This window comes from Felis catus, chromosome A3 (genome assembly GCF_018350175.1).
Source record: "Felis catus isolate Fca126 chromosome A3, F.catus_Fca126_mat1.0, whole genome shotgun sequence".
NCBI classification, from domain to species: Eukaryota; Metazoa; Chordata; class Mammalia; order Carnivora; family Felidae; genus Felis; species Felis catus.
Genome location: NC_058370.1, coordinates 48,190,554 through 48,203,336, shown reverse-complemented (window position 1 = coordinate 48,203,336; position 12,783 = coordinate 48,190,554). Strand labels below are relative to the sequence as shown.

Genomic DNA, 12,783 nt, shown 5'->3' with positions numbered 1-12,783 from the left:
CTCAGCCACACTCACAAAGATGTGCAAGTCACCGAGAGTGTAGGGAAGAAACAGAGATCCTGCAAGCTCAGGCCAGAGGTCAGGATGTGCCAGAATCACAACTCTCAGAGATATGTGCCAAAGTAGAAAAATTATGTGTTTCTTCCAAAGAGCTAACAGCCTTCTGTTCAAATTGTACCAGCCCCCTAAAGGCCACTGAACATGTGCATGAGTGAGTGTGAGTGTGTAAGCATATGAGTGTGTGCATGAGTGTGGGTGTGTGAGACTGCATATGTGTAAGTGTGCCTGTGTCTGCATGCATTGTGAGTACACATGCATGTATGTGACTATGTGCAAGTGTGAGTGGGTGTGTGGAGACCCTGCTGAGAGGGAATGAGGCCTTTCAGAAGTCTAATAGAAAGTGCACAGGTGGCCATCTAAGTTTTCATCAAAGATCTTTGCACCGATACATTCAAGCCTCCAGACAGGAGTTGTTCCAGAGTTGGTAGTAGTTCATCCAGGGCACAGTGTACACCAAAAAATCACAAATGAAACTCTGTGGAAGGAGAAAGAAAACCACTTTTTGAAGGTAAACAAAAAGTTTTGCCCTCGCCCCAAGCCCTTGTCTGGGGAGTCTGGACCAGTCACTGTTATCTGCACCCTGACCACATGGGTGGGGGTATCTGCTCACAGTCATGTTGTGGGGCGGAGTGGGGCCAGCCTGAACAGGGATGTCACCATGGGTGCTCCTTGCCCAGTTACTTGGGACCTGGAACAGGTGTGCCTAGCGCTTGCAGCCCAGTAGGACATGGGGATGAGGTCTGTGCAGGACATCAGTCCTCCTGCACCTGCATTCAGGCACAGAGGGTTCCTCATGTCTGCCAGCATGCAGGTGGTATCACCAGGAGGAACTGGGAAAAGGCAGAAAAGATGGGCAGAGGTTGGAAGATGAGACGGAAATTAGACAATCCTCAGGGACCTGGAGAGTGTGAGCCAAGACAGAGTAAATCGCCAGGGAAAGTAAACCACTTCCACTTGAGGACCAGGATGGGACTAGGAGAGGAGACAGAAGGCCTGTGGCCAAAGCTGTACGAGCTGCAGGTGGGGAGACTGCCCATTCTTCCTCCCACCTCTGAGTACCTCCAGTGGCATCAGGAGACCCTCAGGCTATCCCTCACCCTGCCCATATCCACATAGCTGGAAAAGCTGTCAATGTCCAATTCTGGTCTACTTTTAAGATTTTTACTTTTCCCCCTTTGATCAGAAGGCCCTGCCACCACACACCTTTTTCAGCTTTTTTTTGTTTTGAATGGGGCATGAATGGTTTCTTGTGCCATTCCTCTCACATTTGGTCCGGCTAATCTTCACAGTGACCATATACTCCACTCCAGTCGTCAGCTACCAAGAAATAGTGCCACTATTAGTATTGACTCCAAGCATCCAGTTGCTGGACCTCTCCAAGTAAGGCTAGGATGAGATAAAGCCCCAGGAACCACAGCCCCTCTTCCCAGAGGTCATCCACCAAAAGCATGGCTCCCTCTTCAAGTCAGCATGGCCCCTGCCAATCCCCAGCATGTGCAGAGCCCTGCCCCTTGCTCTGGACCAGCTTCACTGCTACAGCCACAGATGGCTTCTCACCTATCTCCCTTGCATCCCCAGGATGAGGGAGGCAAGACATGGAGCTTGGCTGCCAGCAGTCCCAGAATACCCACCACATCTGTACACGTGATCCTCAGAATACCTACAGGTGCATCTTGTCTCAGCTTCATCCATGTTCTTCCTCCCTACTCTCCTTCCCAACCAACCTGAATGGAAGTTTAGCAACAGAGCTGAAAAACACAGGCTTGGGAACTGAACTGATTTGGGGCCTTCATTCCCCACCTACTAACACTTTGCCTTTGAGCAAATGCCCAGCAGCCTCCAACTCTTCAACTACAGAGTCCAGATAATTGTGACTGCTCAAGGAGTTGTTGCCTAGGCTAAAGAGAAGCATGCTTCTCGCTGAATGCACAAAGAAAATTTTAAAATAACATTATGAATTATTAAATATTTTAGCAAAGTGTGGGGAACATTACTCTGAAGCAGCAATGGAGTTGGGGAAAGCAACAGAAGATAACAGAATTGTGCTACAGTTCTGGCTTTAACCCCTGCCAACTCTATCTCCTTGGCCAAGCCCTGCCACCTCCCTCAGTTTTCTCATCTAGAGAATGGGGAGAAGAGTGAATGTGTAAACCATGGAGAACACACACCAGGGTTATTCCCAGCTGTTGGGATCTGTCTTCTTGTGCTCATGTTCAAGTGTCAGGCTGTGAGGACACAGGCAGGGAGTCTGGGAAAAGTGGAGTCAAGTGTCAGGCAGGGAGGCTGGGAAAGCCCTTTGTGGCAGGGAGGACCCACAACCTGAAATGAAACTCTAATCAATGCTTTGGTGAGTCATGTTCTCTGTTGGAAATAGCTGGATCCCTCAAGTCAATGTACAGGATAGAGATCTCTGCCTGGGGGAGGGGAGAAACTCCTGGAAGTTCCCTGCTTCCTTGTCCCAGTGTTGGGTCAAACCAAAGGAGAAGCCTTGGCACTCTCCCAGGTGGGTGGAAGTGGAAGGAGAGTGTGCCCACCCTGCCCCTGGAGGAAACTGTCCTCAGAAAAGCCCAGGGTGGTTGTAGGGGAAGGAGGCCCGAGGGTAGTGTTGGCATCCTGGTTCCACCATCTGCTACTGGAAGAACTTCCAGATGCAGGGCTCCAAGCTCTTCATCAAAGGACAGTTCCATCCAGGCATTGGCATCCTTCAGGGCTTTCACATGGACCTTCATCATGCTCTGTATGTATGAAAAATCTAAAACACTGGCCATGAATTTTACTAACATTTCAGTGTGCAGGGTGCCTGGGTGGCTCAGTTGGTTAAGTGTCAGCTCAAGTCATGATCTCATGGTTTGTGAGTTTGATCCCCAAGTCAGGCTCTGTGCTGACAGCTCAGAGCCTGGAGCCTGCTTCGGATTCTGTGTCTCCCTCTCTCTCTGCCCATCTCCTGCTCACGCTCAGTTTCTCTCTGTCTCTCAAAAAAAATGTTAAAAAAAATTTAACATTTCAGTGTGCAAAATGTTTTCTTATTTATTATTAGACTGCACTGCTAGATAATAAGAAGAATGATCAAGTAAGACAATTATTTTCATGAGTGCTGCTTCACTCATTCTGCTCACTTGCAGGTGAGGAAACTGAGGCCTGGAGAGTATGGGTGGCATTTGACCAAGATCCCACAATTAGGAGGACCTAGAGCCTGGGTGCAGGCAGCCCACCAGGCCCACCTCCTATACCCCTCTGTAAGGTATTAGGACAGAGGTAATCATGTGGTAAAAGGACCCTTAACCCAGGTCACTGCCACCAAGGGGCACACACATGCTGTTCTTTCATCCATTTGAATGACATCAAAAGTTTGCTCATAAACTATTCTTTTAGAGTTAACTGTTAATAATAATGGGCTGACTCCACAAGACAGGCCTTCTGGGATTCCCAATTTGGCAAGATCTTTGGTCAACAGCCACCACCTTGTGGCCAAGTCACTTCAGTGTTCTTGGTCCTGATAAGCACCACTTTGGGGCAAAAGTATGTGACTGAAACAGGGACAGGCTGATGTCCACACACTATGATGTCAGGCATGCTTTGTGTCACACTAACACTGCCCAGCCCTCTCTGTTCCCCACCCTTGCTGGTTCCTCCTGTTCCCACTGCCCCTCTCTCTGGCCAGAGACCTTTTCTCCTGTCAATCTTTTTTTTTTTCCAAATTGTATTAATTGAACTAAAATGTGCTATTGTCTCTGCCCTCACTTACATATAGTTTACCATGTAAATTTGAGGGACAGTTGGACCCACAAAAGTGGTTTTCAAATAACTTTTTTTCTCTCTCATTCCCGATTAATATATTTCAGAGAAGCTTTGTATTCAAAACACATAAAAAGAGAAATGATCTGGTTGAAGCCTATCCCTCACTCCTCCTCTTCCCTCCACCCAAAAAAACCCTCTGTACAATTTCAGATTTCTGTAGAATACAGCTAGAAATTCCAAACTCTACAGCCCTGAGCATTGAAAAACTATTGTTGAGGGGGAACCTATAGAGAATATTTATATTTTAACAAAGCATACCATTAAAAGAAACAAAATCATCCTCATTTGCTGTCACTCTGGCAGGACTAATTTCAGAATTAAAAAGGCAATTCTTCCCAAGGAAGAATAGTTGAGAACCTCAGGGGCCATCTTTACTTTAGACCAAGAGTGACAGAGTTTCATTCCAGTCCTCAGGCTGGCAATTCAAAAGCATTGCTAAGGCAGTTCTGGGGTCCAAACAACTGCAAAGCATGCTCATCCTAAGTGAAGCCTCCCCCTGCCTTGGTGAAACTATCACTTGGTTCTCTCTGGGAGCCATACCATGTCCCCGCATATCCAAATGGGCACTGCCCATATCCAGAGAAACCGAGGCACAAACCTGCATCTGACTTCGAAGTAGCTTGTCAACTTGAAATAAGTAGGTGTCATTGCTAGCATTGTTGTAGGTTTCAATGAAGAACTTGAGGGTTGAATTCATGTTTTTCACGCTCGTGGACTTCTCCTGGAAGCCTTCCCACCTTTGAAAGTGACCCAGCCTGGCTGCCAGGACGAGAGCAGCCAACAGCAACAGAGGATTCCTCCAGCATCCAACACCCATCTCACAGCCTCAGAAATCTCCTATCTGCTGCACCTGCCAGGGCGGGCTGGGGCCAGGCTGTAACTCGCTCACCCTCCTACAGCAGTCTTCGCCAAGTGGGCTTTCCCAGGTTAAATGGAGATTGAGAACCCAACCTCGTCTTTCAAGGCTCTACCATAATCTGACCAAAGGACCAAACCGTGGTGCTCCTGGGTGGCTCTGTTGGTTGAGCATTAGACTCTTGATTTTGGCTCAGGTCATAATCTCTCAATTCATGAGATCGAGCCCATGACAGGCTCTGTGCTGATGGTGTGAAACATGCTTGGGATTCTCCCCCTCTCTCTGCCCCTCCCCTGCTTGCATGCATGCATGTGTTCTCTCTCTCTCTCTCTCTCTCTCTCTCTCTCTCTCTCTCTCTCTCTCAATAAACAAACATTAAAGGAAAAACAAAAGGACCAACCCATGGAATCTCCCTGGGTGGTTGCCCAATTCACTCTCAGGTCCATACATTTTCCACATATTTATGACACCAGCTTGGTTCCCTTAGTTATTCAGACAAGCATAATTTCTAAACACCTTGCCAAAATGGGCAAGACCCTCTCCCTACCCTCACATCTATTGAGGAATAAAGCCCCCAAAACAGAGCCTTACAGTGCTATGCAGTAAGAAGCATATTGGACAGAGAAGTTCCAGTTGTGGAAATTGGGGAAGGCTTATAGAGAAGGTAATATTTGAACTGGGATATGAGGAATCAGGGACATGGGACAGGGCATGATACATTCTATTTACCTTCTGTGGGCTCTACCTGTCTAACCTGGCCATCAACTATTCCCCGTGCCTCCTTTAGGGACAGGTTCTCTTTACTAACCTGCCACCTTTCTCACCACAGATTTCTGGCTGCTGGATCCCACTGTGCCTGCAGGCCCTGGCACCAGCTCTTGCTATATTGGTGTGACTCCAACAGAGCTTTGTGAGGTAATCTTGGCCTCCCTGTGAGGGAGGAATAAACCCTGATCCTTATTCACAGATTAATCATGTGGCCCCCTGAAGGTTAGGTGCTACTTATGTCAAGCAAGAAAAATTCTCCTCTACCCTCTTTGGGTCTCTGGCTGGGCCTTAGAATTAACTAGCAGGAGAAAAACATGGTTTAATTGACCTTTTATATATACATGGGAAACTTCACAAGAGAATGAGGATGTGAAGTGGCCAGAACAAGAAGCTTGCATACCCTGTAGACAAGGAAATAATAAATGTGTGAAGAATTAACAAGACAATGGAGTTGAGACTAGGGGTAATGAATGGTGAAGAAGTTATAAGGCTTGTTTATACAGGCTTCTTGACCCTGAATTCCGTGTCTCCAGAGAAAAGGATGTCCTCCATGTCCATGTACCAGGAGGGTGTCTTTCACATGAGAGGTTTGTCTCTTATTTTCAAGGAAGGAGGGCTAAGGAGGGGGTCAGAGTATCCTTCCTGCTTCACCATTTCCTAAAACTCCTTCATCTTAAAATCTTCAATGCGCCAAGGTGCCACATTTTGGCATAGTATGTCCTGAACCCCATCACCTGCACTCAGAAGGCTGTAATAGCTTCCTATTCTAAAAACTTTTGTTAAGGTGGGACCCTAAATGGGATCCTGAAGAAAAAAAAAATAGTGGGACAATTGATGAAATGTGAAGAAAGTCTGTAGATCAGTTCATAGCATTGCGCCAATGTTAACTTTCTAGTTTTTACCATTTCACTGTAGTTACAAAAGATGCTAACATTTGGGAAAGTGGGATGAAGTGTATATAACAAAATTCACACAACTTTTGTTGCTTTTTTCTAAGTCTGAAATTATTTCAAATAAAGGTTAAAATGTTCAAAAATAAATAGGACCTGTCTTTGAGAAGCAGCACCACCTAGCAGTCCAACTCTCCTGGGTTCAGATCCCTTGCTAGGTGACTCTAGGAGAGGCAGTTAATCTCTGAGTCTCAGTTTCTTCATCTATAATATGAGAATGGGGAAAACTACTAATATTGGCTTGTGGTGGAGACTAAATCCATGTAGCAAACAACCTGTTCCCAGGTCAGGCATCAGTCAGTGCTCAGAAACATCCTCTGGGTGATTCTTTCATGACTCTGAACCCAAACGCTGAAGCCCATAGTGATTCGCATGCCAACTGCCCGGGAACACAGACCACCTAGTGAAAATCCTACTAGACATGTTATGACATCCTCCCCTGACCCTCAGAGGCTGCCTTGTAGGACTTGCCCAGCTGATGGAGGTGTCTGCTTTGGAACACTCTGACCCAGAGCTGCAGGAGTGCCATTGTCAAATAGATACATAAGGATTCTGAGTAATATGTGTGAGTATTCAGACCTGGACAAGGGCAGCCTGTCCTGGAAACCTGAGATATGCCCATCAGACCATGGACCTGAGGAAGGAAAAGTAACATTCATTGGGCTATATTAGAAAATATAAGAATATGGGGCTAAATACATTAAAAAAAATGATCTACTTATAGAAATATGCACCTTGGTCATGCCCATAAAGTAAGAGAAAAATGAGTCCCCAGTAATTTCCATGGAATAAGAAAAAAATATTTAGTCCCTGGTGATATCCATAGAATAAAACAGAAAACAGGGATCTTTTCTGTCATTTCTGGAGTTCTTTGACTTATAGCAGCATAAATCCAATCTCCACCAGTCTCCACATGGCCTTCTTTTCTGTCTCTTTGTCTCAGATTTCTCCCTTCTTTCCCTTAAGAATACCAGTCATTGGATTTGGGACCTACCCTAAATCCAGTATGATCTCATCTTAAGGTCCTTAATTAGGCCTGCAAAGACTCTATATCCAAATAAGTTCACATTCATGAGTAGTAGGGGCTAGGATTTGCACATATATTTTTGGGGACCACTGTTCACCCCACTAAAATTTCCACCAAATAAGAGAAATTTGGGAGTATGGACGTGTCCATGTGTATTAGTTTCCCATGGTTTTGTAACAAATTACCTCAATATTGGTGGTTTAAAACCACAGAAATGTATTATCTTACCATTCTGGAGGCCAGAAATCTGAAGTCATTTTCACTAGACCAAAATCAAGGTGTTAACTGGGTTGAACTCCTTCCAGAGGCTCTGGGGGAAAATCCACTGGATGCTACTATTCCTTGGCTTATGGCCACATCACCCCAGTCTCTACTTCTGTGGGCATATGACCTCCTTCTCTTCTGTCTGCCTCCCTTTTATAAGGAAATATGGATGGCATTTAAGACCCACCTGAAAAATCCCGAATGATCTGTCTCAAGATCTTGAACTCAATCACATCTGTAAAGTCCTTCTTTACCACGTAAGACAATGCTCACAAGCTCCAGGAGTTAGGATGTGGACATCTTACAGTGGGTTATTATTCATCTCTCCACATCATGGATTCAGGGAAAATAAGAGGGGTGATTATTTCCCTGGAAGGAGGGAGGACAGCGGCCCTGGTGATGCCCCTGGAGAAGGGAAAAATGAAAATAAACACATCCATGGAAATGGAGGGAAATAGGAGGCCTCATCAATTCTATGCTTAATGTCCATGGAGTAAGTGAAAAATAGGGGATCTGATAATACTCATGGGATAAGATGAAGATAGGGGACCAGCATTATATCAATGGATCAGAGGAAAAATACAGGAGGACAAATGATTTCCATAGATTGAGGGGGAAATGGTGGTTTTGGTTATGTCCATGGAATGAAGAGAAAATAGGATTCCAATAATGCTTGTGGTGTAAGGGATAAGCAGGAGATTTGGTTAAAATCACAGAATAAAGAGTAAATAAATTGCCTGGCTATATCCAGAACAGACCGCAAGAAAATACAGCAGTATAATGCCCATAAAGTGAGGGGGAAATGGAGGACCCTAGTCATGTCCATGGAATATGGTGAAAATAAGGGGCCTGAAAATGTTCATGAATTAAGATAAAAACACTGAGCCTGATAAATCCATGGAAAAGGAAACTATTAGGCTTGATTATATCCATGCAATGAGGAGAAAATACAGTGCTGAGCATGTCCCTGTAACATGGGAAAGTAGGGGACCTCGTTATATCAATAGAATAGGGGAAAAGCAGAGTGCCTTGGCCATATATATGGAATGAAAGGAAAATAGGCAGCCCCATCGTGTCCATATAAAAAGAAAAAAATAGAGATAGTGACTATGTCTATGTAGTGAGGGGAATATAGGGACCCTGGCCATGTCCATGGAATGTGAGTATGCAAAAGATGGGAAACAGGGAACCTGGTATGTCCATGCATGAAGAAGAAAATAGGAAGCCTAATAGTGTCTGTGAAACAGGGAAGGGCATGGGGGTCTCACTCTTTCCCATGGAATAAAGGGAAAATAGAAGCCCTAGATGTCCAGGAATAAGAAGAAAATTGGAAAGATGGCCATGTCCATGGAATAAGGGGAAAACATGCGACCTGGTTAAGTCTATGAAAGTCTATAAGGAAGAAATGACAGGGAATGATTATATCTATTTAATAGGGGGACACAGGGAGCCTGGTCATGTCCAAGGAATTAGAGAAAAGTAGGATTTCTAGATATTTCCATGAAAAAGGGAAAGTAGGTAACAAGGAAAAACTCAGCTTCCCGCCTGGGTAAGGAAAACGCCAGCTCTTCCCTATGGTCTTTTTCTCCCATGAGTATCATTTTCCATCTTGCAAAATATACTTTCTGACATTTCTGGCTGCCAAATATGTGGGGGTTTTCCCCACAACAAGCAATTCTCTCCAACACTAGTCCACTCTGCCTGTAAACAGGTGAAGGGATCAGTCTTACAAGATTGCCCCACCGTCACCACCACCTTCAGATGCCAGGTGCAATTCCAGGTTGTCAGCTATGCTTCTGACCAACTTCCTATAAACCTGACGTTCCCATGGCCCACTTTTGGGTTCAATTAATTTCCTAGTCTGGTTCATAGAACTCAGGGAAACACTTTTACCAGTTACCTTATAAAAGGATATGACAAAGGATATAGATGAACATCCAGATGGAAGGAAGGTATAAGGCAAGGTATTTGGGAAGGCTTCCATGCCCTATCTTTGAAGGCAACTCTCCTGGTACCTTCACATGATGACCAACCTGGAAGCTCTCCAAACCCTATATTTTAGGGATTTTATGGAGGCTTAATCATGTAGGCATGATCTATCACTGACTCCATTTTTAGCCCTTCTCCCTTCTCAAGAGAGTGGGGGACAGGGCTAAAAATTCCAAGTTTCTAAACATGGGTTGTTCTGTATGATGGCCAGCCTCCATCCAGGAACCCATCTAAAGTCACCTCATTAGAACAAAAGGCACTCCTATCACCTAGGAAATACAAAAATTTCAGGAGCTCTATGCCAGGAACCAGGGTTAAAGACCAAATATTAGAACAAAAGATGCTCTTAGTTCTCTTACCACTTAGGAAATTACAAGAGTTTCAGTTCTGTGCCAGAACCAGAGGCAGACGCCAATATATATATTTTCTATTTTCTATTAAACAGGAAACTTGATTATGTCCATGAATAATGGGGAGTAGAGGTCCTGGCTCTATATATGCCTGGTCATGTCCACTAAACAAGGAGACAATAGAGAATCTATTTACTTTCATCAAATAATAGGAAATTGTGTTGCCTGGTTACAGCTGTGGGAGAAGAGGAACTAGGGACCCTGATTTTTTTCCATGGAATAAAGGTACATTAGGGGCACCTGAGTGGCTCAGTCAGTTAAGCACCTGACTCTTGATCCCAGCTCAGGTCTTGATCTCAGGGACGTGAGTTTGAGCCCCACATTGGGTTCTGCGCTGGCAGCACAGAGCCTGCTTGAGATCCTCTCTCTTTCCCTCACTCTCTGCCCTTCCCTCCCTCACTCTGTCTCTGTCTCTCTCAAAATAAACAAATAAACTTAAAAAAAATATTAAATATAAAAAGCAAAGAAAAGACTGGCCTTATCCAGAGCCACAGAGGGGCAAGTATGAGAAGATTGAGGCCTGAACCTCAGCCCCTCCCACCTTCCTGGGCCCAGGCCACCTTCTCATTTGCTGCTGCACGATCCAGAGGAAAACAGTCAACCTTGTTAGTAGTTGGTGCTTAAGAAAGAATAAGCATCTTTCCAAGAACCCAGAACACCTGGCCTTCTGAGTCACAGGATGAACCTGGTAGCAGTGCCACTGCTGGAGCAGTCATAGTGGCAAGTGCATGGAATTTGTCTTCCATCAGCCTACAGCTGCGTGGTTTGTGGGTGACATGGTGGGAATGTATGGGGAGCTATCTGTGAGCTGCACAACTTCCTGGTTTTGTCTATTGCCAACCAGGCTTGGAAATTCTTTGTCAGGCTGCTCCCAGGGAAAAATTAGCAGGAAATAGAGGGAGAATGTGTCTTATCACTGCAGACAGTAAGGTTCTGCTTGTGTGGGCTGAGGAGTTTGGAAATGGGGAGTTTCCTGGCTGTGGTTTTTAATCCACTCCTCCATCTTATCTTATCATTCCTGACCCTCCACCCCAGATGAACTTCTTAGGCTCCTCCTTGATCCCAACTCCCTTGGGCTGGCATAGACCACTCATCAGCCTGGTCAAAACATTGTTCATCATGATATGCTTCTGATTGGAAACCTGAAGTGTAGTGCCACTGCTCCCCAAAGCAGGAAGGGACCTGGAGGTCATCTAGCAGGTGAGAATCCATGCCCTAGGATGCCAGGCATGTTCCAGGACAGATAGCCAAGTAGACCATCCCCTACCCAGCCAGGCTGAGTCCAGACATCCAGGCTGGTCAGTTCTGTTCTCACTGTGGAGTCTGGAGCTGCTATGAGGGGTCAGAGAGATGCAGAGCAGAGTCAGATGTGAGGCAGCCCTTCCACTGTTGCTTGGCAGCTGCTTTACCTTCTGAGTCTCAGTTTCCTCATCTGTAAAATTCATATAATAGTAAATACATCAGATTATTGTAAAAGGTGCAGAAGTGCCTGGCATAGTGCCTGGCACACAGGGCCATGTTGACTATTTCAAGAAGGGGAAACCTCCTCCAAGAAGCCATGGAGGTGCAGCAGGTAGAACTTCCCTGGGGCTCCAGGCTATTTTCTGTGATCTCCCCCCTCCTGCCCTCTCTCTATCCCTGTCACCATTGACATCATAAGGGCTGAGAGAAGATGATGTGACAACTCTCAGAGAACAAATATGCCCTTGTAAATAGCAGGGTTGATCTCATTTGGGTTCTTCTCCCACCTTATTTCATTCATTCATTCATTCATTCATTCATTCATTCATTCATTCAAGCACTGTTTAATAAACTCTTCTTTGTCCTGCTCTCAACCAGCTGCTGACCTGGATATTACCCTGACAAGAAGCAAATCTATTTGAGACCCACCCTGTCACCAGAAACCCTTCAAAGCCATCCCAGCAAGGAGCAATCTGCCGTCTGGGTACCTGTTTGAGTACTCTCCCAAGGGAAGCTGCAAGGAAGCATTGCCCAGGCTACCAGCAGCAGCCCCCACTGCAGCCCTGAGCCCCTGAGCCCTCATCCTGGGGCTGCAGCAGAAGGACATGGCTGATATTGGCTGGAGATGCCCGCTGGTCCTGGGGAGCAGGCCAGCAGCAGGCACAGAATGCCAACAATGACAAGGTGGTACTACAGATGGCTCAGAGCTGGCATTGCCCCAAAAGGCTCAGTGTACATTTTCTCTTTCCAGACAAGGAAACCTGAGAAACCACGAGGCTCAGAATGTCAGAGATGTCACAGGAGACAGAACATTCTCACTGTCTCTGTAGGATCTCCACCTGGGGACCCAGGGTGGCATGGTTTGTTGGCAGGCCATTATCCTTCATGCAGCCTTTGGTCTCATTTCTTTTTCTTTTCTTTTTCCTTTTCTTTTTTTTTTTTTTATTTTTAAGTTTATTTATTTATTTGGAGAGAGAGAGCATGGGCAGGGGACGGCCAGGAAGAGAGAGGGAGAGACAGAATCTCAAGCAGGCTCTGCACTGTCAGCGCAGAGCCTGACACGGGGCCTGAACTCAGAACTGTGAGATCGTGACCTGAGCCCAAGATCAAGAGTCAGACACTTAACTGACTGAGCCACCTAGGAGCCCTACTTTTGTTGTCCTTTCTGCAGCTGTTTTCACTTGTGCAGCATTAGTTTAC

At 45.7% G+C, this 12,783-nt stretch overlaps 1 protein-coding gene across 2 annotated transcripts; it reads right to left on the bottom strand.

The window, feature by feature from the left end:
• Positions 1-417: 417 nt before the first annotated feature.
• Positions 418-6,956, bottom strand: CSTL1 (cystatin like 1). Of its 2 annotated transcripts, none has more exons than XM_003983840.5 (4): positions 5,523-6,956; positions 4,457-4,873; positions 1,264-1,377; positions 418-535 (listed from the first exon to the last, which is right to left on the bottom strand). In XM_003983840.5, exons 2-4 carry the CDS (start codon positions 4,673-4,675, stop codon positions 452-454), a joined length of 417 nt encoding a protein of 138 aa, XP_003983889.3. In that variant the 5' UTR covers positions 4,676-4,873; positions 5,523-6,956; the 3' UTR covers positions 418-451. The 2 variants fall into 2 exon arrangements, with proteins under 2 accessions (XP_003983889.3, XP_044909877.1); XM_045053942.1 differs by lacking the exon at positions 5,523-6,956 and adding an exon at positions 5,444-5,467.
• Between the last annotated feature and the right edge of the window lie 5,827 nt (positions 6,957-12,783).